We start from the raw sequence: 26,442 nt of genomic DNA on the forward strand, positions 1-26,442 counted from the left end.
CCTCATCATTCCCAGAAACATGGAAAACTATTTTTTTAATAAACATTTTGTTTCTCGTTTTCACAGAAGATAAACAGGTTGTTTCTAGAGTGAATAGCTCAGTTCAGTGTAAACCACAAAAGTCATGCAGCAGTGAGCTCATAAGACAGTACTGCCTATTTTGAAGTATGAATATGTTCACCAAAGCTCCTGCTGTACTCACCTATAGCAGCAAAGTGCAACTACATGTAATGTTTAATTTATCAGCTATATTTATTGGAATGGTAACAAGTTACTTCTAAAGTTTTCAAGTCCTCAGTCCCTAAATGCAGATGACAAATAAGGAAATGCTCTTTTAAACAAGTCTGCATCAACAAACTTGCAAGAAAAACACCTTGTTCCACTCATTCTTGGCTTGATTTAAAGCAAACAAAAGAAAGCCCTTGCAATAGCACAGGGTAGTAATCATTCATAATACCTTTCCAGGCTTTATATTCACATCACTCTAAGCCCTGTGACAAAAGAGAGAGAAAAAAAATGTATCTTGGAGCACATAGCCCAGAAATTTATTGAATAATTGCTCAAATACATTCTGTATAGAACTGATCATCTTGTTTGGTTTTGGTGCTCCCAGGAAAGATTATTAACAGATGGACTTAGCTGTAATTGCCAATTAGAAACTGTTATGTATGAAAATGTTAAGCATGGGGCTGAAACCTCCTTCCAGCCAGATCTGTCTTGAATTTGACTATGTGTCTTCCTTTCAAAGGATTCAATTTGTGTAAGTTGCTGCATCGAGTGTTATTTAGAAGAGCCTGTTACATTTTGGTCTTTATAAAACAATAAAACACTTCAAGTATTTTCATTCAAAGTTTTCAATACTGGAAACATTTAGTCCAGAACATTTACAACGGGGTGTCTAATTTTTCATATGGTCTCTCTTCTCAATATCCCAGAACATTTAGTCTTCAGTTTTGGCTTCCATTTCTTCAGCATCATCATCCCCATCCACTTCGGCATTTTCCCTCTCCAGTCTTTCCAACTGCCTTGCAAGCTCAGTCTCATCTGTGTCAGTAACCACCTTAGGCTGAAAAAAAAAACCCCAAACCAGAACATATGGTAAACTGTCATAAAGAAACATCATATATATATTTGTAGACTCTGATTCTACATAAAGAGCAAGAGATAAAATACATCCTGAAATCACACAGTAAAACCCAGGAAAATTAAAACTTTTTGCCTTTTGTTTGTTTAAGGAACAGGGATTATTAATTTTTTCAGTTTAATACCTTTTAGCTAAATTTCTCCTACCAGTACTGATTTTACTCTACTTTAAAAATGTTGCAAGGAAAAAAAACCCCAATTTGGAACACAGCGTGTTCTCACCTCCATCTGCACATTGAAGACTCCTCTCTTCTCCTCTATTTTTTCTTTAATTACAGCCATGGCTTGATTCAGAACAGACAGTCCTTCAGTTCTCTCCAGTGTTGTAGTAGTCATCACATACCGAGGAGGGGCTATCAGATTAATCTATCCCATTGCAGGAGTTGGGGAGGACAAAAAAAAAGGAAAAAAACCCAAACTCAGTAACAAAAACAAAAGAAAGAAAAATACCAAAAGCACAGTGAGCAACAGCATTAGAAATATACCATTCACACAAGAAGAAACATTTCCCCACTAAAAAACTCCTTCTAGAAGCATGAACAACTTGGACAGAAATAGCAGACAAGAAAGTGCACAGCCTCTCTGATTTCCTGGATTGGCATCAGTTGCTTCTCCATAGTATGTTTATTTAGACGCGTACTGTGAAGCAGAAGGAATATCCACTTTGCTTATTGCTAAAATAGCCTATCACAATTTTTTAAACACTTGTTAAAACCAGTACTGTTTTGTTTTCAAGATGACTGAAACAGTAAACTTTTGTTACAAGAAACCACTCTAAGGAATCAGTTTCACAGAAGGAAGTACTTTTGAGTTTTTTTGAAAACACTTATTCCAGTAATACATTCAATATCCTGAAGCTGTTGGGGAAGAAAGAATAGGCCTGGGTACAGCAGCCATTCTACCAACACTCAAACATATGTGGAGCAAACATTCCTTTTCATACAATCTTACACCTGAAAATAAAATTGGCTGCTCCCCACCTAAGGCTCCATAAAGGATCAGTAGGTATGTAGCATGCCAATACCAGACATTAATACATTGAACAGAATAAACACAGCTTCTTGAGCTTGGGAAGCCATAGCACAGTTAGAAACAACTGTCAGTACAGGGCCAAAATGAAGTATGTTACAGACCTGTTGGGGAAGAATCAGAAAGTGAGTGGCTTCCCAGCCTCAGCAGCACATTTTGCACACTGATGACTGCAACTGCATGTTACTGGTACCTGAGGGTGTCACAAAACTTGGCTTTTGACTTCACTGTCAGGACAGACACTTACTTTAATGGGCATGTTCTCCGTGGAACAGTTCAAGCCTGCTCTCAAAGCTTCTTTTACTGCATCTATGCCTTCATAACCATAACAGGCCACCTCAATATCTAGGAGAGAGGAATACAAATATTAAAACTCTGTAGCGTCAAAAAGCTTTAGAATTCTTTTTAACTTCAGCTTTAATAAAGCTTTACAACACCCAATGTTTATCCACAACAAGAGCTGCAGTAGCTCCTAATGCTGAGGGAGGTATTTCACTTTCTGGACTTGCAAGTTGACATAAGTCTTTGTAAATTCTTTAGACGTACAGCATCTTACATTGTGCTTTGAAAAGCCCAGATACAAAGTTATAGACTCGTTATTCACTTGCCTCTCATCCAATAAACAGGAATAATTATGTATTCCACATAAGGAGATAGAACAACAGAAAAGCAATATATACTAGAGAAAATGAAAGATCTATCAAGAAAAAGGAAACTTCAAAAGAAGCACATCCACAAATTCCTGGAACGTTGTTAGCACTTAACAACAGGCATCACCTGATCAACACTGCAATTATTTCTTATTTATAAGTTATATTAACATACAGGTAAAAAGACTGTTAGCTACAGTTTTTTGTAGATGTTGGGAATTAATTACAGTCTAATGCTGCTCCTATCTGTAATATCCTGATTAGCTAAAGACAAAGATTTCTTGACCCATGTAGAAATGGTGCAAGACTAAGCTACACAGAAAAGTTAATCTCATTTCCAGGTCACTAACAACCACCTGCTAATTCTCAGCCATCAAAAACATATTCACAGAAGAGCATCTCAGGCAGCCTCACAAGGAGGCTACAAGCCAATGGGAAGTTTCCATGCTTTGAAGACAAAATTAAAAACAACTTAGACCATCAGAACAAAATAGGCAAGATGAAGGAAGTAAGAGAATGTGCTTGTTGAGTAACTTTATTTTCAAAACTAACAAAGTGCTATTCATGTTAGCAACTTCGTTCTTAGAATCACAGAATCATAGAATGGTAGGGGTTGGAAGGGACCTTTGCAGATCATCTAGTCCAATCCCCCTGCAGAAGCAGGTTCACCTAGATCAAGTCACACAGGAACGCACACAGGTGAGTCTTGTAGACATCCAAGGAAGGAGACTCCACACCCTCCCTGGGCAGCCTGTGCCAGGGCTCCCTCACCCTCACAGTGAAAGTTTTTCTTATATTTATATGGAACGTTTTGTGTTCCAGCTTCATCCCATTACCCCTTGTCCTGTCACTAGACACAAGAGAAAAAAGGGATGCCCCAGCCTCCTGACACCACCATTTATATACTTATAATTATTAATGAGATACCCCCTCAGCCTCCTCCAGACTAAACAGCCCCATTTCCTGCAGCCTTTCCTCATAAAGAAGTTTCTTCACGGCCATCAAATCCTACTGATATTTTTGAATTTCACATTAACTCATGGTGATCCAAGGCACTCTCTTCTTACAAATACACTGTCACATGGACATGGCTTATCTTTACTTCTCTCCACAGTAATCAATGAATTTACCACTTTGAAGAGTGAAATAGACTATTACAGTAATAACTATAAATATTTAAGTTGTGTGCCAGTGCAATATGATACACTTCATTGTGCTCCAGGACAACTACTTTGTGTCCCAAAGAACTTTCAGTTTGAGCAAAAAAAATAAAAGCCACTTTGCACTTTGGAATAGAACCCACAAAGGCAATCCTTGATTGTAGTGTCTTAATTCTGAACAGTGCCATTCAATACCAGCACTAGACCCCACTCATTTTAACTGAGCTTACAGTTTGCAACAAGGTAAACTGACTTAAGTGTCAAGGTGTGTTCAATGAACACCTGGAAAGACTTGCTCACCAGCTCGGATTTTGACTGCTTGTGGTGTCAGCCGCCTGTTGATGTTGTCAATCAGCACACGCCTCTCCTCCTCTGTCAGGTCCAGGCTATCCAGAATGGCAGGGTCTCTTAAGCAAAGCAAAGTAAGGTCACACAAGCTGTACTCAAGTGGAATACAACACGACATTAACTTCTGATGCCATTTCAAGACATATATACTGAGTACAGATAGTAGAAGGGCCAAACAAAAGCAAACAGAATCCCGAAATACAACAGGTTTTACACATCAAAATATGAACCTGTACAGAAGTGACTTATTGAATATGCAAATTCTGCTGCTTGTTACAACCTATCCTATTAAATCTTTCAGCTACTTTCATGAATGTTTGCTAGGCATTCAATGAATAGGTCCTCCAAGTTTACTTTTCACTGATCTGAAGGTAAATATACTTGCAAATTTTGCCACAGGTATCATGCTGTGTGAAACCCCAAAACACTAACACTCAGTACTAAGACAGGAATAGCCAGTCAAATGCTTCAAAGGCAAACTAAGCCTCCTGCAAGCACTTCAGCAAGCACAGGATGCAGCAATAGCCACATTTTTCTGCTCAATTGCTACAGAATGTAGGGTTGGAAGGGACCTTTAGAAATCATCTAGTCCAGCAGCTTTATGCAGAAGCACAACAGGAACAAATGGAAGTTTCATTCCATTGTCGGAAATCTTAAGACATTACTGATGGAAACATATTTTGATAATAGCTTCAGAAGTTGGAGCTCCAATCCGAATAACAGACGAGCAACAAATGGCATGCGTGTTCCAGAATGTCTCTGAGTTAAGTTAAATAACCAGTGTAACTACATTTTTTGTTCTATTATACAGGTGTTTAAGTATTTATCAGTTACAGAATGATCTGGAATTACTTCTGGAACATGTGCCCAGATCTGCCCTTTACCAGTACATTTGCTATCATTAGAAAAAAATTATTATGCTATGGAAGAGAACATCTTCAGTCTAAATGAGAATACAAATTGTCTCTTCCCCAAAACCAGAGATAGTTTTAAGCTCAAAATGCTACTAAGAGCCCAGCTTCTTAAGTTTCTCAAATTCTCTTACTGCCATCTAGTGTTCAACTCAAGTTAATCCCTCATACCTTTATGTGCTATGAGAGTAAAATGGGAAATGTTTATTGAGAAGTCTGGTTTTGGATTGACAATTGCAAAGATGGAACCTTTACAGGGAAACCAAATAGGTTAAAACTGAAAGCAAATTAAAATATCTGACTCCACAAAATATTAAAAGCAATCTATCTTAGTGCATATTCCCTTTGCATGACAATTTCTATCTCTTTATAATTCCATTTCTAAGTTCATGATCCAATTCTCATTCTTTAAGTTTGGAAGCTTAGCAAAATAACAAGTCACCTTGTTACATTTCAAAACCAAAACCTCTGCCTGTGCAGTGGAAGAGTGACAGCCAGATCTGAGTACAAGTATCTTCAGACATAGAGCTAGATATTTTTAGAACATCTTCTTGGGACTAAGAACAGGCAAATTCTGACAGACAAACCAAGAATCAGTGCTGCTTCTGTTAGCAATATCAGAGGTTCATCTGTAGCAACAGAAATCTCTCCAGTGTTTGTAAACTCATTTTTCTTTTACACTTCAAACACATTATTCACCAATGCCTCAGTATTTCTTCACATACAATTCAATTACTGATTTTAAAAACCTGACATTCATTGCTGCAGACTCAGATGGATAAAAACAAGTCAACTCTGAGCTTTCTTCCTCAAAAGCATTGAGAAAGCTGAAGAAAGCAGTAAGACAGAGAAATCGATAATAAGCAACTGCAAAATGGCTGTAAAAATTTACTAGGGTTACTTGACCAGTACATTGTACATAATACCTTTGGGAAAAAGAAACCCCAAACAAACAGAAACCCAAAATCCCAAAGAACATTGTGATAAATCTATTCCAGGAAAGACTTCTCTGCAATTTGAAATAAGCCCCTAGAAGGAGAAAAGATGTCCTTACGAGACTGCATGCTTGAATGCATCATAAGCACCATATCCTGGTCTTTTGTACTTATCATCAAATACCCAGGCAGTTCTCTGGAAAAGACTCTCAAGCTGCTCATCCTTAGTGTACTCCAAGACTTCAGCAACATGGCGAAGGATGCTGTAAACCTGCAATACCAAAGCCATGTTAAAAAATCCAAACCAAACACCCTAACCAGACAAAAATTTAAACTAGAAAGTAATATTTACTGGTGAGTCATTTACTCGTAAAGCTTAAGAGCACACCATAGTAAGGGTGGGAGTCAATGCCTCAAGCCACCTGCATGCCTTGCCAATACAAACTGTCCACAGTGTGCTAAACCATCACACACTTCTGGCTTTTTGATCATTTAAACATACCCCTTTACACCACCAACTTTCAACTGATATCTTACTTGATGTATTCATTAACTAAGAAGCAGCTTACCGGAGCAATCATGAACAGATGAGCTGGTTGTCTATACTTGTCTGGGTACATGAGAGTCAGAGTACGTCTAATAAATGAGAATAGTATTTTTGGCCTATCTTATCTCTGTGCATTTTGATTGCTTGGGAAAGAAGCTGGAAATACACAGTGCCTGGATAGAGCAAAGCAACTTACAGTCTTTGATTTTGTGAACTTGTCTTCACATTTGATTGCCTCCTCCGGGGAAACTCTTCTCTTTGACAAATCAATATAACCTATTGTGGAAAACATTTTGAAAACGTCAGGCATCCTGCAAATTTAGTCTACAGCTTCAAGAGAAATGCACAAAGAACAAAGATCCTGACTCAGGACTTGCCCCTTGCCTACACTACCCCTACATGTTGCTACAAAATATAACAAAACTGAACCACAATGATTTTTATCAAATTATGATGCAAATTATGATATCAAATTACTCTTTTATTTGTAGATATGTTTCCAGACATGTTTCTCTGTTAATGAGAACTAAATGACTTTGTAAGAGCAAGTATTCTTTCATTAGAGATGTTGAGAAAAGTTATTTCACTTGAGATCTATCTGAAATAAGTTTCCTCCTGCCTTTTGCCTCTACTTCTGAAACAGCAATTAACTGTGGGATTAAGTAGTGAATGGCAGGATAAGAAAAAGAATGCTATAAAAGCGTATTACTTGAGAAACATCACACCAACAGTCAGGTTTCTAGTTTCTGTATATCTGGATACATATTTTAAGGATTGTATGGAACAGTATTGTCAAAATTTGACATGTTCTAAATAGACAACATATTAAAAAAATCCTTAAAGAGTCAAATGTTCAGAAGACAAGAAGCTGACTGTACAATCTCAACTTGTAACCTACAGAATTCATATGGTACAGTAATTGCATGCATATTGTTGAATTTATAGCCAAGGTTCAAGACTTGCTAATGAACAGGATTGACTGTGAGCATAAAATCCTCATCACTTAAATTTTTACCTCTACATCAGATGATCCTTCCCTTCAGTTATGGTTTAGAAATTCTACATGGATATCAAAAGAAAGTTCCACTTCACTATGGTTTGTTGATCAAACATCAAGCTAGTGACGACCCACTTCAGCAAATCTTTACTGATGCGATTGACCTTCATTAACCCAGTTCCCAAAGGACACAGAGGAAGGGAAGAATAATTGATGAGATGATAGTCTATTTGCTTATGCACCTTAAAAAAAAGAATCCTTGGCAAAACTAGCGAGTACCTAAGCCACCTAGTTTATCTGCATTTCTCTCTTTGAATTCAGTCTTGATATATCTCACAACATCCTCAAATACCTTTCTCTTTGTCAACTCTTATGACCACGACGCATTCATTCCTCCCGATGCGAATGAGTTTGTTTATGGAACGAATACGTCTCCTGGAGAGCTCGCTGAGAAGGATCATGCCCTCAATGTTGTTGTACTCCAGCAGGCTGACATAGGCTCCCATTTCAGCAATGGACCGAACATTGACCATCACTACATCTTCTACCTCTGGAAATTTATGCTGGTAGAATCTACAGCTTAGTCCTGGCATTCTGAAATTTGAATGGAAAGAGACAAAAGATTTTATTTTGCAATACATCGCTGCCTTCTCCTACAAACATGGTAAACATGCTTGTGCAATTCATATTTAGGTTTTAATAGAAATTAACCAAAAAATTAACCATTACTTTAGTATTACCACAACCATTTGCTAAGATGCTATATTTTTTTTGCACTACAGTAGAAAACACTTGCTACCCAGACTTAATCATACACTTCAGCTGCCATGCTACCTATACATAGCACACTGTACTGAAAAGACTTCAAATGGTAAAAAGGCAGCACTGCACGCCTTGCATTCATGTAAATTGATGACCCCGGGTGAAATCTGAAAACAGACTTTAACAAGAAGACATGGAGAATAAGAAGCTCACAGTGGTATTTGTATGCACATAGGACAGCACATGAGAGGTTGAGAAAATAAGTAGTAGAGTGAAGCTTCTGTAATACTGTGAAGGAGCAGACTCTAAACTCTAGAAGACATGAATGAAGCCAACTCTATGCTTCCTGATGTGAATGAAACACTTAAAAAGAAAAAAGCACCTCCTCAAATGCACTGCTAGAAAGAAAGGAAGAAAGAAAACTCTGAAAACAGAACAGTATACTTTTCGTTGTACATTAAAAAAAAGTACACAATGAATGCTTCAGAATCACATAGTGGTGAGAGGGAATGCTTAAACTATTTAATTTGTCTGATGATTAATGCCATACTCATCACTATTAACCAGGTTAGTTCAATTCCTTTTGTCTATGCCTAGAAGTTTCCTACAGAAAGTTTCCCACACAAGTAGGAGCCTAAGATTTGAGTCAAATGTATCACTCCTTCAGAAGGTTTGTTGCAGTCACCATTCTGAAGTTTTACTTTTCATCTTTACAGCACTGCTAATGCTTTCTAGTTAAAGAGAATTTAAAAGGTGAGTGAAGCAGTAAAGCCAAGTGCTGCCTACACATGGTCATACAGTTCAGAAGGCTGTGCCCTGCCTTATTCCCATTCTTAGCTTGCAGAAATGGGACATGCAGACTATAAAAACCCCACAGATTATTAAAAAAACACTCCTCTAAAGGTTTTGCATAATATGAAGCTGCACGTAGAGCTCCAAGATTAAAAGTTAAAACTTTACAGTTTGCTTTTTGAGTTTCCTTAAGGCAGTTCAGCTCAATCCTACCTATAATGAGTTACAGAATACAGACTGCAGAGCAACACATCCCAACCACAACGAGCAAGCATGGACAAACACGATTCTGCACAGAGTATTTTCTTCTTCTCTCCCCAGAGACGAACTCTCTATTTCGGCCTTCGGTGGAAAGCTCTGGGGAGCAGCAGACGTCACTTCGGTCCAGAGGCTCTTACGGCCTCCGGAGCGCCGCCGACTCGGACGACGCCCAGCGAAAGGCAGCGCTCCGGGACCGATGGACAGCCGCTGCCGCGCCGGGAGGAGCCCCCTGAAGCACGGAGCGGCCCCAGGGGCGGCAGAGCTCGCAGCCGCGGTGCCGCTCCCTCACATCCCGCCCGGGCTGGGCCGGGCCCCAGCGCTCAGCCCCGGCCCTCGGCCGCGCCGAATCCCCTCCGGGCCGCGCGAGCCCACGGCAGCGGCCTGTCCCGGCGCAGGGCGCGGCGGGGCGCGAGGCGCTACCTGGCAACGGCCGAGGGGTCCCGCTCTGCGCTCGGAGCCCGGAGTCTCGCACTACTTCTCCTGCCTCAACGTGCGCCTGGACGCCGCTGCACTGCGCACGCGCCGGCCGCCCCGCTGCCGCGCCGCCGCACGCAATAGGCCGGAGCCGAGCGGCACGCCCCGCACGCAGCGGCTCTGCGCCGACGCGAGATGTCCGTGCGTCCCTCACGCGAGCGCCCCCTCGGGACCGAGCGCTGCGAGCAACGTGGGCAGCCAGGCGCAGACACCTCCGCGTGTCCCAACCAGCCGCGGGAGCCAATCGGATCTCTGCCTTCCCGTCCCCGCGGACACGTGACGGGGTTGGGCTGGCATCCGGGCGCTCGCTCCGCCGGGCACCGCCTCGCGTGGGGCGGGGGTGGCGGCGCCGCGGCAGCGGACTGCAGCGGCGAGCGCGCTGACAGCCGGAGCTGGCCCCGCTGGCCTGTGCCCCGCGTTGCTCCCGCCGCCATGTCGGGCAAGGACCGCATCGAGATCTTCCCCTCGCGGATGTGAGTGTCCGCTGCGCCGGGCCGACCCGCGCGAGAGGGCGGGCTGAGGGGGCGCTGCGGGCCTCCCTCGCCGTGCGGGCAGAGGGGCCAATGTCTCCTGCGGCACCCCGGCGCCCTGAGCCGTGCGGCTGCGGCGGCCGGGCCCGGCCTGTGCACCGAGCACAGATGCGGGAGCGGGTCAGCGCCGAGGTGGGAGCTGCTGGGGGTCGCGGCCGTGCCCGGGCTCTGAGCTCTCTCGGCCCTTCTGGGCACCGGCGCTGTCAGTGGCGTTGCTGGTTGCGCATCCGCTGCTGGCCCGGGCGCTCTGCATGTCCAAAGAGGGCCTTCCTCTGGGTTTCGTATAAAGCGGTTGGATAAATAGTCGAAGGCCGTTGTTAGAGCTTCTCATCAGTTTCTCTTTTGTAAAGAGAAAAAATAGGTCTGTCAGCCATCAGAGGTCCATCAGTTCCGGGGTGGGGTGGTGGTGGTGGTGATTGAAATCATGCAGTTACACAAGCCTGTGTTTTATAAAGAAAAACTTGTGGAAGATATGTATAAGAAGAGATGTATAAATCAAACCATAGTATAGGTTGGCCATAAAGTGTTTAAAAAATGTGTTAAGTGCAGCAGACAGTCAAGTAGTTTCCCACATCCTGACAGCAAACTATTTGTCATGGAATCAGATGTCTCCTGATGAGGCTTAGAAAGCTGCCAACGCTGGAACAAACATGAGCAGTTGAAACTGATCTGCTGCTAAAATCGCTGTTTTTAACAGTGTTTGGTTTCTCTTCAAGACCCTCTAGGTCAGAAAGACTTTTCGTCAAGGTGACAGAAAGGCTGTTTAAAATCTTATTGCAGAAATTTGGCATGATGCCTGCATGTAGTTTTTATATGCCTTGCAGGCCAGAAAACCTGAAATGTAAAATAATTATTATTCCCCCATGTGTGAGCTCAGGGCAAGCTTTATATGGAAAGATTAGTACATTATGTGGTCTTATTTTGAAACTTAGTTCAGAAATAAATTACTGCTAATACTAAGTCATGTGGCCTCACCCCTGCTCTTTCACAGTGCTCTTTTCACTCAGGTTACAGGTCCAAGGAGCAGACGCTTTAGTTGTTTTTTAAAAGGTACCTGGTTTTGTGGCCTGATATGTCACTGTGGCAAGGTGGTAATGTACAAAGGTTTAATATATACAAGCCCTGTTTCAAATGAGGTAATAGACTAATAATTTGCCAGGTGTTTTGACAGAAATCTTAAGTTGGGATGGTAAAATAAAGGGGGCCTGCATCTGCAGCAGTTACTTTTGTTAACTGACAGAACAGAATTTCACAAGATTTGTGGTGGTTTTTTTGCTTGGTGTCTTTTATCTTTATGAAGTGGCTTGCTGGTATGAGCCTTTTCTGTATGGAATATCATAAATGACAAAAGCTGCTCAGTCTCTTTGGCAGTAAACAAGACTTTGTTTAATACACTCTCAGAGCCTGTGAAATCTTGGTTGAACTAGATCAGACAGTCTCTGCCAGGTGGTGAACACAGTGAAAAAGTTATTTCAAGGTGGTGACGAAGACCTGCTTGCCATGAAAGTGATGCTGCCTTTTAACTCTTTGACTCTGGTGTTTTTTGTCGAAAACATTCAGTTTTTGTGCTTTTCAGTTGTATTTTGTAGACATTAATGGAGCTATTCTAATCACATGCCAGTAGATATGGAAAGTAATGGATTCCACTGTGTGGCAGAATCTTAATTGTACTTCCTTTTTCCAAGGTCAAAGAGGAAGTGTGTTGGACTTCTCTTCACATAGAGTTGATTTGAGTATTGGCCATTGTGTGTAGTGGCTGCATGTACAAAGCGGTAGCTTAAGTTAGCACAGCTTGTGGGTTTTGTAGTATAGCTCCTGCTACTGTTGTCAACCCAAAAAGATGCTTCAAATTAAAATGTACTCCACAACAGAGAGGGAAGTGAGTTCTGGACCCTTCTTCAGTTTGTAATGCTCTACAAGAAACTTGTGTGTTCTGGCAGTAAACGATATACATTGCCAGCTTACTAATGTCCCTTAAAACTGATGCTACCTCTGACTGTCTTAAATAGCTTGTGAATCTCTTGTGCAGCATATGAAGATGGGGAATCATTCCACTTTCTGTCTTGAAAGCAGAATGTATGACTGCTGTGTCTTGTTGCTCTGTAAAGTCAGAAAACAGCATCAACAGTTCCGATCATATGACGAATTTGCTGTGTTGTCTGATTTTGAGAAGATGGCATAGCAGTAAAAGACCTTAAAAGGAATACCATTGTTACACTGATGGAGGAGTGGTTTTGGGGTAGTTTGATTTCTGGTACTTATAAGCCATCAAGAAAAATAAAAACTACTTCCTATTATGGAAATACTGAAAAATTACTTGTAAATTTTCCATGATCTTTGACTTCACAGATAATAACCTTCTAATGCTCATTGATGATGGAGATAAGTGTAATAAATTCCCTCAATTTTAAATAGGAATATAAAATTCTATCCTGAAGTAGCCATTCCGTGCTACTACATTGTTGACATTTCGTGGTTGCTTCATAATTTCAGTCACGTCCGTGTCAGAAAACTTGGCATAAGTTTTTTTCCTAAATCCCTTCAGAAGATAAAGACATTTTTATTTATTCCTCTGTTTAACAGGGCTCAGACCATCATGAAAGCTCGTTTGAAAGGAGCCCAAACAGGTCGTAACCTCCTGAAGAAAAAATCTGATGCTTTGACACTTCGATTCAGGCAGATCCTTAAGAAAATTATCGAGGTAGGTAAATTACAATTTTCCTGTTTGTTCTGTCAGTTGTGCATTCTGGTTCTGTTCACTTCATTAAGTAGGCTGGAATACAGGTCAACTTTATGGATAACCCGTTTTTTTGTAAGTGAGGTTACTGAGGACAGATAAGCAGAATTGTGTTTTTCTGTCTGCAATCATAAAGAAATTTCATAAGAGTTAATATTCTTCTTTCCAGACAGTCCTGGGCTCTGCTTTTGTGTGTCAAGTTCTTGTCATCTCTTCTATATTACATGGAATTTTCTCAGATGTTGCCAGTTCAGGAGTGGATTTAACATGTTCTGTAGCCCCAGATTTTGTTGCTTTATTTGTCTTGAGAGGATACTGCAGATATATCTTTCCAGCATCACTAGTTGAACTAGAAGGCAGAAGTTTTGTCCAGATGGAACTAGTCCCTTTAAGAAGAAACACCGAGTCCTGCATCTTCCTTTGCAACATGAGTGACAAATCTAAGATACTCAGCAGAGCAGAATATGACTCATTCTGATCTACTGCACTAGATGAGGTTCAGTTGTACTGCTTTGGCTGCAACTCCTGTGATATCCATGGTTAGCAGTAGCACTTTTTTGCTGTGCTGTAGGCAAGCTGTTGGTACTTTTATATTGTTTGCTGTATGCTGTCTAATACAGAAAGGCTCTTGCTTCTCAGTAGCAGGTTTTTTACCTATAAGGGCTTCAAATGTCTCAAAATCAGGAAAAATAGAGTAGGAGAGCGCATAAATCTGTATGTTGAAAAACAACTTCCTGTTGTGATTTAACCCCCATGTACTAGAATTTTATGATTATTAAGCCAGACAAGTTGTTTGCTGTTTCTGTGAGTGCTACACGGGGTCATTGAAACAGGTGAAATATTTTTTTTCCACCAGTCACCTGGGAATTACAATTTGCAGTTTGAGAATAAGCTACACATACAGGAGTTTCTCACTCTCTTAAATTTCTCATTCTTTTCTTTCTGCTGTTATTTATCCTGACAAAGGAGTAATGATGTTCCTTTCACTTGCTGCCTTTTTTTATTTATTTATTTTTTAAACAGACTAAGATGCTGATGGGTGAGGTGATGAGAGAAGCTGCTTTTTCACTTGCTGAGGCAAAGTTTACAGCAGGAGATTTCAGGTGAAGATTGCTGATCTTGTGGATGTCCTGCTCCTGGGAACAGGCAGTCAACAGATTGCTGACTTCTCTTTTGGAAGAAAAAGTAAAATTCTTAAATGCACTTTAAAAAGAAAAAAACCAGACAGTGGCCAAGGTAGGACAGGGTGAATTGGATTCTGTTAGGTAAAGGTGAGAGCCATCACTGCAGGAGAGAGATAATTTGCACAATGAAAATGTGTATTCCACTGGACACTAAACAAAGTAGAAAGATTAAGAGAATGTACTTTATGTACAAATCCTTGATGTGAGAAGGTGCTGCTTTGTGCAATTTGGAACCTGAAATGTAGGGAAACAAGAATGTATAGCACAGTATTGGACTACTTACTATTTTGATGTTTCTCATGAATTTGTAGGCCAGCTGTAATGGGTGTTATTTTCTCCCAGTGAGCCATACAGTAACTTCACTAATTGTCCCAACCACTTATCTCATTGACCTGTTGTCTCACTAGTGCTAATGAGGGCTGTATGTGAGAGGGGAAGCAAATCTTTTTCCTCCAGTAGGATATTTCCAAGTTGTATTTTAGAACTGCAATTTATTAGCTAGGGTGTTGGTGTAACTCATTCAAGTGTGCCTAGACCTTGTGGAACAAAGCTGAGGAAGCATTAACCATTCAGCTGATGGCACCACTAGCTAATGGGGAAGAACTAAGTGATCAGACACAGCCACAATGTGCTGCTAGAGAAAAGTCTTTTGCTCGGTTAGTGGGCTGTTTCCTGTCCCAACCAGTTGCAGTGTTTAGCTATAAACAAGAGTCAGATTCCACCCTGTAAGCAAACTGTACTTCAGTTGAAGAGTTGGCTGTAGTGACCTTTTCTTGGAAGATATGAAGACGTTTCAGAACTCTTCAAGATGAATTGTTCTACAAGCTTAAGGTTAATAGGATAGAGGTAGTGGGTAAGCAAACTCACAAATGTTCTGAAAGAACAAATACATATAAACTCAAATGAACAAAATGTGGTGGCCTCAGTTTCATTAAAGCCTTGAAATTCCTTCACTTTTATTGTGAAAAAAGTCTCACAGGTTGATTAGACTCAGTGTTATTAAAATAAGTAATTGTTGTCATTTGCCAGGTAACTGGCTAGTTTTTAGCTATGATTTCTATACTTGGTCTAAAAAGTGACATTTCACTTTGACTCATTCTTTTCCACTTCCAAACATTGCTGGAAACCTGTTTCTTTCAAAGTTTCTGTGTTAGCTTCGATGTCTGTGCGGTGAATTGCACAGAGAACCGTGCTGAAGACAATTTCCAAATCTTTATAGCTGTTTGATGACAACTTAATCTTGTATATATTGATGACTTAACAAAGCATTTCAGCTTTCCTGATTAAGATGTACCTTTTTTTTCCTTACAGTACTACTGTGATCCAAAATGTGAACAAAGCTCAAGTCAAGGTCAGAGCTAAAAAAGACAATGTAGCAGGTGACTCTCTTAAAGAACATGAGTGTTTCAGCTCATAAAGGAATTGTGGGAGGAGTCTTTGAAATATGGAGGAATGTATCCAGACACTGTCTCCTTAATTTCTCTTTCTCATCTAACAGTATGAACGCTTCTAGTTTGCTGGGGGGTTTTAATATACAACATATAGATTTTATATTTTGTTGCCTTCTTCTCATAAAATTAGACAAGCGTGTGTAAACTGCAGTCCAATTTCTAGATCTTTGGATAAAGCATAACTTCCATAGAGCTTTACTGAAAAATAGACCAGGAAATTAACTATCAAAAATTAAATAAGCTTCAGGGAATTAAATAACAATAATTATATAAATCAGGATTGAATGTTTAAAATAGTCCTTAAGCACAGGGAACACTTTACTAAACAGAAACATAATAAGACTAAATGCTGAATGAACTGGAATACTTTCACGTGTCTAGATCTCTGAGATCTCAGTACATTTCTGTAGTTTCATATTAAGATGTCAGAACCACCATGACTTAATCATTCCAAGTTATATGGGAAGATTTTGGAAACAAAGCTGATGAGCTTACATAATTTATTGGGAACAAATGGGGTAAAGGTGAGTTGTACTTTATAACTATAACCCTTTATATGTCTTAAACGTATTCCTGTTCACTTTTGTCAGGTGTAACCTTGCCAGTTTTTGAGCATTACCAGGAAGGAGGAGACAGTAAGTACAAAACAAGTATTTTCTGTCTTACGCGTACTTACGGATATTCCATGCCAACGCAAAACTACTTGTCTTGTTGATAAGTTAGTTTACAGCATAGGCATAGGTGTACTCACTTCCTCTATGATGTTTTGTCCTCTTCCTGTGACACAGAGGGACTACTAGGGGCGATCTTATTAACATTTATAAATTTCTAAAGGGTGGGTGTCAGGAGGTTGGGACATCCCTTTTTTCTATAGCAGCCAGCAACAGGACAAGGGGTAATGGGATGGAGCTGGAACACAAAAAGTTCCACTTAAATACAAGAAAAAACTATTTCACTGTGAGGGTGAGGGAGCCCTGGCACAGGCTGCCCAGAGGGGTTGTGGAGTCTCCTTCCTTGGAGGTCTTCAAGACCCGCCTGGACATGTTCCTATGCAACCTGATCTAGGTGACCCTGCTTCTGCAGGGGGGTTGGACTAGATGATCTCTAAAGGTCCCTTCCAACCCCTACCATTCTATGATTCTACTAGGGACTATTGTGGATTTTTATTTCCTCAGAAACTTTTTCAGATTAGAAGGCTTGTCTTGGTTTGAGACTAGGTCTTACTGTAGACATGGACAGCAATGATCTGTAGTAACATGAACCACTCTGAAGACCATCTGTTAATGGGCAAAGACTTCAGCTTTTCACTTGCCAAATCATCTGTATCCTTGTAGTTTATAAAGTACTAATTTTTGCCTAGTAAGAAAACTGTGGTAGCAATAGCAACAAATATCATTTGATGATTTTTTTTTTCAGGCTATGAACTGACTGGCTTGGCCAGAGGTGGAGAGCAGCTGGCTAAGCTGAAAAGAAACTATGCCAAAGCTGTGGAGCTGCTTGTGGAACTGGCCTCCTTACAGGTTGGAGGAAGGAAAAAAAAAGATCACTGGTTTCTCACTCTTCTGAAATGAAAGTAGTGTAGTCGCTGTGATTGCAGCTTAATACTTTGAGCTGTACCTTACTCCTTTAGTTCCAGTGTTGTACAATGTTGCAAACCTTTTCCTGCTATAAACCTGAGCGGTAACGCTAAGAAACCCTTTGGGGGACGGATGTTTAGAACTGCTGATGTGCATTTGTTTGGCCTCCTACTGACATGAGCAGAAAAACTGCTTCTGTGTTAGGGACTGGGCTTTGGCTTACCCTGGCTATGGGGTTCAAATTCATGGTGGAAATGCTGAATTTGTCTTGTTATGTATTAATTATTTAATCCCATTCCATCAGACTTCCTTCGTTACTTTGGATGAAGCCATTAAAATAACAAACAGACGTGTGAATGCAATTGAACATGGTGAGTATTTCTCCATTAGGGATGCATAATATTTTTCTGCCTCCAGCTGAGATGAGGAGCATGGTCTTCTTTTGGCTGTAATGATGTTCTAATAGCTAGCATAGTAGCTTTTGGGACTGTAATGGTAGTGTCCACTAGAGAGCTGGTAACTTCTTCTGTTGGTTTGAATGAGATTGCTGAGTAGGCATCTACCAAGTAGAAATCTTGGTAACCGATTCAGGTTTGCATTGCAGGGAATGAAACACTCCCTAATGTCAGTACTCTGGGTTTTCTTCTTTTATCTGAATTCCTAATCCTTCACCACTTCCTTTGTAAATTTGTTTCATCCCTTTCGTAAGTACCATCCATATACAATATTGCTGTGATTCCTTTTGCTGCAGTATCCAGGAAGCTTTGATTATTTTGAGTTCCAAGTTGTTGATAGCTTGGATTTAATCGTGTTTGCCTGTATGCAATAACTTATTTCAGTATATGATTCTAACCTGTCCCTTTCAGTACTGTTTTTCATTGGCTCGTTCCTTTGAACGTGCAGGCCTTATCTGCAAATTTGACTGCAGAAAAGGTTTCCTCTGCAGCCTTCCAACCAACTTCAACAGTGCCAGTAACAGGTTTCTCCTTTCAAAAATTGATACAACTTGCCCAGTGGGTGTAAAAGCTTTAATGTCTTATCTCTTGCCTTGTGATGGTGTTATATTTTAATATTTGGTTTTGTGATGGCTTTTTCAAACCAAGTTCATAATTCCATTTGTAAAAGTGCTGCACTGAACAGAAATTTCTCAAAGAGTGTGATAGAAGAATATAGTTTTAATTCACATCTTGCCTGCCTCTTGCAGGATTTTTGTTTAGCCACTTCTTCTGTGGTGAAAAAAGGACCAAAACAAATGATTGGGGATCAGTGCTTACCAACTCCATTACATCTTTCAAAAGAATGTGCTATGGGAGATTCTGTGATGTTCAGAATCCTAGTTTAGTTCCGGACTTACTGAATAAAACAGTTTTCTGTCCTTGTCCATAATGAAACAGTATGATCTTCAGTGAAAGACAGACATGGAAATTTCCCCTAGGCAAAAGAATTACTAGATTGACATTAAACAACCATCTGTGTGCTGCATTAGCTAACTTCCTGGCTAGTAGAACAGCAGTCCAACAACTTCCTTATTTGTGTTTTTCTTAGTGATTATTCCTAGGATTGAACGTACTCTTTCTTACATCATCACAGAACTGGATGAACGAGAACGAGAGGAATTCTACAGGTAAATATCTAAACCAAGGCTAAACTTCTCAAATAGACCAACCATCCTCAGAGGGGACTGAGAACTATTCGCCAGATTTGATGGTAAACACTGTTAAACATTACAGAGTTCTTACTGCATGTGAAGTTTCCAGAGCTGGGCACTTGAACATCTGCCGTTATTTGTCTGAAAGTTACAAGAGAACTCCTACCTTTAAGCTGTACGTAGCTGTCGCAGTCATCCTTCCAGGGTTAAGGATGTGATACAGTGCACTGAGGTGTTCTGCTCCAAGGACACCTCTGCTATAGAGGCCTGTAGTAGCCTGGGCTGCTTGAGGCAAAAATGTCAGACTTGGAATGAGAAAGGAGAATTACCTTCCTTGAAGTCAAGCAGAGTAGTATAATGCAGTGTTTAAGGTCAAGAACGTAACTTACAGTGTGAAGAAACAAGTTAATCTGCAATGGCAGCAGTCAGCAGTAAAAGCCTTTACCATTTGTTAAAGGATTTGTGTTTCCTGGGGAACGGCTCCAGGCACCTTTGTCATATTCAAGTTGTATAGTGTCTTTGCTGCTTGCCTGTTTTATGAACACATACTTGTTTCAGAGAAACCCCTTTCTCTTGACAGGTTAAAGAAGATCCAGGAAAAGAAAAAAGTATTGAAAGAAAAATCTGAAAAAGAACGGGACCTGCGGAAGGCTGCTGGTATGGAGCATGAACCAGCCAACCTCCTAGCAGAGGAGAAGGACGAAGACCTTCTCTTTGAGTAACCTAGCACAGTTGCTGTCTATGAAGCAGGGGACCCAGAACAGAGAATGTCCAATTGCAATATAATTCAGGATGTTTTGCCTCAATGATACTTATGTGGCTTCTCAGTTGGTGTTTAAGTCTCAAGTTGGATTGTGGATTTCTCCTGGGAGATTAGAAATCTGGGAACTTGACTGCAGCATAGGAGGAAAAGGAGAGATGAGCCAGGCTTTATTATTAGGAAAGCCTTCTATTGCCTGTTCAGCCTGTTTTTTTCGCTTAGTAGGGATGACTGTCCATAGCTGTGTTTTGTGCAGGACAGCCCTTGCTTTGCCCAATCAGATTCCTCTTTAATTACTCTCCTTCCTTACGCAAGCAGCGGAAAATGTTATTTAGGGAGGGAGATATATGTAATATTCTTCACTGCTGAACTGTTAAGCAACTGAGCGAATTGCTTAAAGCGGGTATTGTCAGGGCTGAAATCAAGTGTCAGTAGAGGCAACTCTGGTTTTCTAAACTGTTGATGAAATCTACAGTCTTCTCTGATTTATTTTTGTTGCACGATTGTTAACATTGGCCTAAAACATCTATGGTTCTAATTAGAGGTTCTGCCAACTTGTGTACTGTCTGTGCTAGCAAAAAGTAAAAATGTTCTGTTCAATATGTGGTGCGTGGCTCTGGCTGTTATGGAGGTGGGCTTAAAAGCTTGGCACGCTGATTTCAAAATAAAACCTCATCTCCTGCCCCACAATCCAGAATCTGCACTGGCCACGTGTCTCTTCAGCCTGGGCCCATATTCATTCCACCTTCACTGCTTTAGGTAAGTAACCAAGGAGATGCGGCTTCCTCCTGCACAGACACAGAAACTCACCTGAACTACCCAGCCAGATGTTGCTCCCCATCTTCACTGCAGGCAGTAGGCTGGCAGGGAAAGCAGGGTGGGATGTACAGCAGCCCACCCTTCTGGGATTCATGCCCTCAGCTGCTGAGAATGGCCAATGGGCAACTGCCACTCAGTGCTGCTCGGTTTGAAGAGCCATTTCCCTAAAGACAGAGGTTTGCAGTCAACAAAGTGAAGACAAATGTATTGTCTCCAGTACTACCTGTCTCTTCGAGGTAAGCATCTTGTCTGAAATATGATCCAACTGCAGCTGCAGGTTAAGTGCAAGGAAGTTAATTTCCATTAAACACCTTAAAAAGTCATTTTATAATTGTATGAAGCACAAGGCCACTTCTTTTCTCTTGAAGCTGAAGGCAGCACAGCAAAGTTGTCCATACTCTGTTGTAAAATACAGGTCCAGCTTGAAAGAGAGAAAGTGCAGATCTGAGGACATGCTGTTAACTCTCCCACTGGATGCACGGTGTGTCCAAAGGAACCAACCATTCTTTTTTAGCATTAATGACTCACAGCATCTTCCACACATTCAGCAAAATGGCAGAAAGGAGACTCCCAAGATCCACTCCAAGAAGTAAAATTGTACAGTGATTTATTTTAAATCTAGAAACATTTTACATTTTTACATTAGTGTGCAGTTCATGACGTCTCAAAACAGAGTGCAGATACATATATAGAAGTACAATGTGGGGCTAACCAGAGGTCTCAGTAAAGTCACCTTAAATAATTTAAGGCATTAAACCCCTCTCATCTTGTAATTTAGAAAGTCACATATCATTGCATTAAAAAATGTGAATCTGGAATTCAGCTAACATTTTTAATTGAATCTAGACTGGTAAAAATGCAGATACCCTCACTTCAGTCTAATAAGCTCACTACACAGCCTATGATAGGTTGTTTAACCAGTGAAGTTTGCCTCTTTTACTCTCAAGGAAATTTATACACATTATTCTGCCATCTTCAATGAAGAATTTCTTATACAAGGTAATTCCAGGACCAAGCTAGCAGCAGCTGGACAGTATGTACACTTCTCTGCTGCTCAGGCTTTTCCTTTCAGCAGGAGACAAAGCTAACACTGGTTATAAACTGTCACAGCACCTCTCTACATGGATGTCAGTAAGTACTATGGCTTGGGAATTAAGAGAGTAGAGATGAATTTCAAGCAACATTCTGTAAGTCTGCATTCAAAAGCTTTATAAAACCAGCTTCTGTACACCATTTCAGAAAGAACAGACACAAACACCAGTCAAGCTTAATGGCATCATCTACTGTGACTGACAGTGCCTGTGAGCACTGAATGCCTAAGCAACCATCCTGAGCTGGTTGCGATGACAAGGGTAGAGACAGGACTGACCGAGCTGAGCTAGGTTACCCTTAATGAACACATTCCACTGCTTTCCACCTTTTTGTCCAGCTATGAAACTGCCAATATCAAAAAGCCTAATACCTCTACAATAATTTCTCTTAAAAAGGGGTAGAATCAAGACAGTATTTTGTCATCTACAGAACACTGACTATCCAATATACTTGAACGTTGTTGTCATAAACTATGGATTCAATGGAGTATGTACGTGCCTGCAATGTGAGGCAAAAAGCCATTATTTAGAATATCCAGCCCTTAGGCCAACAGCTAGCACATTACTACTTCTAACACTGAATTCAACTGAAGATATTAAAAGTTTCCAACCCCTTTTCTTTCTAAAGGGGCATTACTTATCCCCACTAATTGCTTAACTGCTGGTTCAGCCCTAAATACTAATCAAACCAGCAAATAATTTTGCTTTCTAACAAGACAGGAAAGCCCTCTATACTTCCATTTTTTTCAATACAAAAATATACTGAATGTTAGCTCAGTAACTAGAATAGTATTTGACAGTTTCTGTCTGCTGTATACTTTGAGCTCTCTATACAGCTATGGGTGTGGATTTGTTTCTTTAATGTTTGAAGAAAGAATTTATGTAAGACAATGGAAAAACAAGTACTTTTTGATCTTTCAACATCTGACACGAGTGAACTACGCGCTGATGTAACTCCAGTGTTTGACCTGTAGGAACAAAGAAACACTATGGCTAAAGTGGTGAGACGCTCACAGTTGGGGTTTTTTGTGCTACGCTAAACAGCCAAGGTAGTGCTACTTGGTCAACTTCAGCAACAGAACAGCCCCACTGCAGATGCATAGCCTTAGTAGTTAAACTTTCCCAGCTCAGAATCACTTGAGGATGCAGAGGTGTTCTGATCTGCTCTGCAGAACACACTAAGACAGACCTTGCCTTTTGTTCATGCGTTTCAAGTTTTTTGTTTTAAGCGTTACAAATTTTCCCCATTCTTGTGACTTCTCAGTTACCAGTGTTTTATGCATACCTTTCCTGCATGACAATACGTTGGCTAGTGCATTGCAGCACTCATTTATATAACACAGTAGCCATATTCTGCTATTTTAATTCCAGTTATCCATTAGACCAACAGCCACAAGATGAACCATTTGCAGAGATTAAAAGAACCCGCTATCTTCCCACATTCAGTACAGTCTACTTCAGTCCGTATTCTGTTATAAAACATGAGAACCTAAGTTGACTTTGCAGCATCATGTCTTATAACTATATTTTTTTTTCAAAAATATAACCTTTGCCTTTCTAAATATCTCTACAGATCTGTGGAAAACAGCGGCTCAAGTCAGTCAATATGTTTTAAAGAAAATGCCATAAAAATGTCATATCTAAAAGATCAATATAATAGTCATCTTTGATTGGATCTAAAATTAACGTGCAGTCAAATCTGATTTTAAAAATCTAACTAAAAAGATGCAAGGATTGAAATATTTACATTATACACATTTTCCAAGTAGAGTGCCATCAGAAAGTGGAATGTTTGAGAATTAAAAAATTAACTCAAGCCTCACAGAGCAGCCCCAAGACCAGAGCAGCATCTTCATTCTGGATATTTTTTGAACAGGAGAGATTTCTCTCTCTTTTTTTTTTAAATGTTTAATGTATAGATTATTTCTCTGCCCAGTGATCTGTAGAACTACGCTCCTGAACTACCATCACCTCCAAAACGTAATTAAGTTAAGTGTTAAATAACATTCATATTTATAACTATGTGACAGCATGGACGTATATACACACACACACTTAAAATCTTGGATTTCAAAAGAGTGATTCTAGGTAAAAAGTGGATTTCTGTATAAAAGTAATTGCTAGAAAAGTCTATCTAAAGCTTTAGAACTTAGTACTGAAAAGGTCTCCATTTCTACATCACAGAGAGAGAGAAAACTTGGACAATTTTTAGGTCAGCTAAACCAGCTCACAAGATGAACAGCACATTTTCTCAATACTACACTGGCAAAGGATGCAGCCACTGAGGTCTAGAGCTCACACGCATTTATACTACAGTCAGGCAGACCTACGCACAATCTCCTGGGGAAGATTACTAGACTGCAGTCCATTTGTCCCTTGTAGTTGCTCTCTCATCGTAGCCAGGTAGAGGGCACCCACTGGGGTTCTGTGTCAAGTTTGTTTATTAATCGAAGTAACTCTTGATACGCCTTATCAAGATCAGAATTGACAATTGCTGTATCAAAATAGTGGCCATTGTTCTGTTCCATCTCCCTTGTCTTCTCTATGATTTCTCTCAGCTCTTCCGGCTGCAATCAAAAGCAGAGAATTAGTGTTTGTGTGGAAGCTTCTCCCCCACAACAGGGCGGGAGAAAGGTAACAATTTGGCTTAGACAAGTGTTCTACACAAATTTCAATAACTGCTAGCAAGACCCTGACAAAGTTCACAACGCTGAACACGTGTTTGAAAGCTAAGGGCACTCAAGACAATCCTTTCCAATTGGCCATAAGTAGCAAACCTGTAAACAAATGTCCTAGACTGAAGTAAAGGAAGAAGATCTAGCACTGCACATTTTATGACTTTAATTGTACTGAAGCTCTAAAATCGTATTTCTGAGAAACAAATTAGGTTGCTAAGCCCATTATCCTTCTGAAAAGGACTGGAGGTGGCAAGGACAGCGTAAGTCTGACTGGGGTAGAATAAGACAACATTCCTCTCCTCTGAAGATGTGGCACTACCAAACACTCAACAGCCAAAGCCAACAGCTGTCACTGAAATCTTTTCACCAATTACCAGCAGTGAGAACTACGAGAGGTACACATTTGAGTTGTTTCTATCAGCATAAGGTAAATAACATTGCAGAAAAATGGAAAACACAACTTGGGAGCCGAAAGGGAGTATGTCACAAACAAGAGTATTGCTGATGCAGATAAATGATGCAAAGGGAGAAGTATCAATGGTTTGCTTCACTGCAGATTTATCTTTTACACTTTGATTCCAAAGGGTGATTGTTTTTCTCTTCTACAACGTATTTTGTGTTATACAAAGGAATATTCAGGTGTAATTTTTGAGATAATTTTCTAAAGCGAATACTTTCAAAATGGACTTAAGGACTTCATTTTTTTTTTCCTAGGTCTTATATACAAACACAGGGACCACAAGTCATTGTGCCCCAGGACTATTAAATTAGCAGTGGATTCCCTTGCCTCATAGGTCCCACATTCTGTTAAGACTTCCCTTGGTATGCTCTGCCTAGAAACCTGAACACACTAATCTGAACTACACCACTTTCTGTGTAGTGGTAATGCCATTGCCATCTCTCAGTTCCAAACAAACACCACACAAACTCGTTTACCAAAAGCATTCCAGATCTATAAATAAAAAGCAGTGCTGTTTCAGAAGAAGTGATAGACACGTTACCTTTGGGTTTTTCCCTTCTTTGGCCAATAAAGCACGTAATCTCTCTTGTGAAGGTGGGGCAACAAATATAATATATGGCTTCAAGTCAGAACTTCTCAGTGTCTTCAGTGACTGCAGAAACAGGAGTTATAAATTTCAACAGTTCCACACAAGAAAAGGCCATTTAATAATGCATGATTCACATGCTGTAATTGTAATATTGTACAACAAATTAAGAGCAGTATAATTAACCGTAACACCACTCAGGAGTCACCATTTTCTACTAAATTGATATTCCAACATTTTCCATCTTCATGGAACCCAAACATTTACTTTTGTTCAAGAATATTCTTCGTACCTAAACTGAAGGAATATATCTTTTGGTATCCAAAAGCAATCAAAACCCACCAAAAAACCCTCAAATCACCTACATTCAAGTGAGTTTCCTTCCAATGCTAAGGTACGAGCTTTTAAGAGAGAAGAGTATTTAAACAGTACAGTTTAAATTTTTCTGTTTTGAAGATTAAAACATGAGGTATCAGATGCACTATTTACAGGTTACACTTATATTAAGAGACAGGAAAGAAAAGGAACTAAACTGTAGTTTGATTTTTCCGAAAAGGTCTTTCTATGTGTCTTGGGACAAACGACTTGTCTCAGATATATTTTTATAACAATAGAATTAGATCAATTTTCTAAGTGTTAGGAATTTTCAACTCACTACATGCTTTGGGACACTTGTCAGCTAGGCTAGCAACACATCATATGGTCCTAACTAGTGATGGCTAATTATAGCTTGAATACTACCAGATTTTACTGCTGTCTCCAAGTTTTAGGGCTTCTTTGGCAGCATCTGTACCAGCAGTAGAATCATAGCATCGTTTTGACTGGGAGAGATCATTAATATCAAACCTAACCACTAACCTCACACTGCTAAGCCCACTTCTAAACCATGTCCCCCAGCACCTCATCTACATG

General features: G+C 40.2%; 3 protein-coding genes across 6 annotated transcripts in view; 1 reads left to right on the forward strand and 2 right to left on the reverse strand.

The window, feature by feature from the left end:
* Nucleotides 1-519: 519 nt before the first annotated feature.
* On the reverse strand, nucleotides 520-10,065 carry EIF2S1 (eukaryotic translation initiation factor 2 subunit alpha). 2 transcript variants are annotated; one of them, XM_061998553.1, is made up of 8 exons: nucleotides 9,956-10,065; nucleotides 8,073-8,314; nucleotides 6,920-6,999; nucleotides 6,296-6,447; nucleotides 4,283-4,389; nucleotides 2,420-2,517; nucleotides 1,366-1,509; nucleotides 520-1,066 (listed from the first exon to the last, which is right to left on the reverse strand). In XM_061998553.1, exons 2-8 carry the CDS (start codon nucleotides 8,311-8,313, stop codon nucleotides 941-943), a joined length of 948 nt encoding a protein of 315 aa, XP_061854537.1. In that variant the 5' UTR covers nucleotide 8,314; nucleotides 9,956-10,065; the 3' UTR covers nucleotides 520-940. The 2 variants fall into 2 exon arrangements, with proteins under 2 accessions (XP_061854537.1, XP_061854536.1); XM_061998552.1 differs by lacking the exon at nucleotides 9,956-10,065 and adding an exon at nucleotides 9,488-9,899.
* A 257-nt stretch (nucleotides 10,066-10,322) lies between these two features.
* ATP6V1D (ATPase H+ transporting V1 subunit D) lies at nucleotides 10,323-20,498 on the forward strand. Its single transcript, XM_061998455.1, has 9 exons — nucleotides 10,323-10,482; nucleotides 13,123-13,240; nucleotides 14,300-14,379; nucleotides 15,772-15,839; nucleotides 16,502-16,546; nucleotides 17,328-17,431; nucleotides 17,793-17,859; nucleotides 19,034-19,112; nucleotides 19,717-20,498. Exons 1-9 carry the CDS (start codon nucleotides 10,442-10,444, stop codon nucleotides 19,856-19,858), a joined length of 744 nt encoding a protein of 247 aa, XP_061854439.1. The 5' UTR covers nucleotides 10,323-10,441; the 3' UTR covers nucleotides 19,859-20,498.
* An 807-nt stretch (nucleotides 20,499-21,305) lies between these two features.
* PALS1 (protein associated with LIN7 1, MAGUK p55 family member) overlaps nucleotides 21,306-26,442 on the reverse strand; it is a 55,313-nt gene continuing 50,176 nt past the window's right edge. For all 3 annotated transcript variants that reach the window (XM_061997992.1, XM_061997993.1, XM_061997994.1), the window contains 2 exons: nucleotides 25,486-25,596; nucleotides 21,306-24,373 (listed from right to left, as the gene is read on the reverse strand). In XM_061997992.1, the coding sequence (XP_061853976.1) occupies nucleotides 24,197-24,373; nucleotides 25,486-25,596 (288 nt within the window). In that variant the 3' untranslated portion in view covers nucleotides 21,306-24,196. The remainder of the gene's footprint in view (nucleotides 24,374-25,485; nucleotides 25,597-26,442) is intronic.

This window comes from Colius striatus, chromosome 6 (assembly GCF_028858725.1).
Source record: "Colius striatus isolate bColStr4 chromosome 6, bColStr4.1.hap1, whole genome shotgun sequence".
Taxonomy (NCBI): domain Eukaryota; kingdom Metazoa; phylum Chordata; class Aves; order Coliiformes; family Coliidae; genus Colius; species Colius striatus.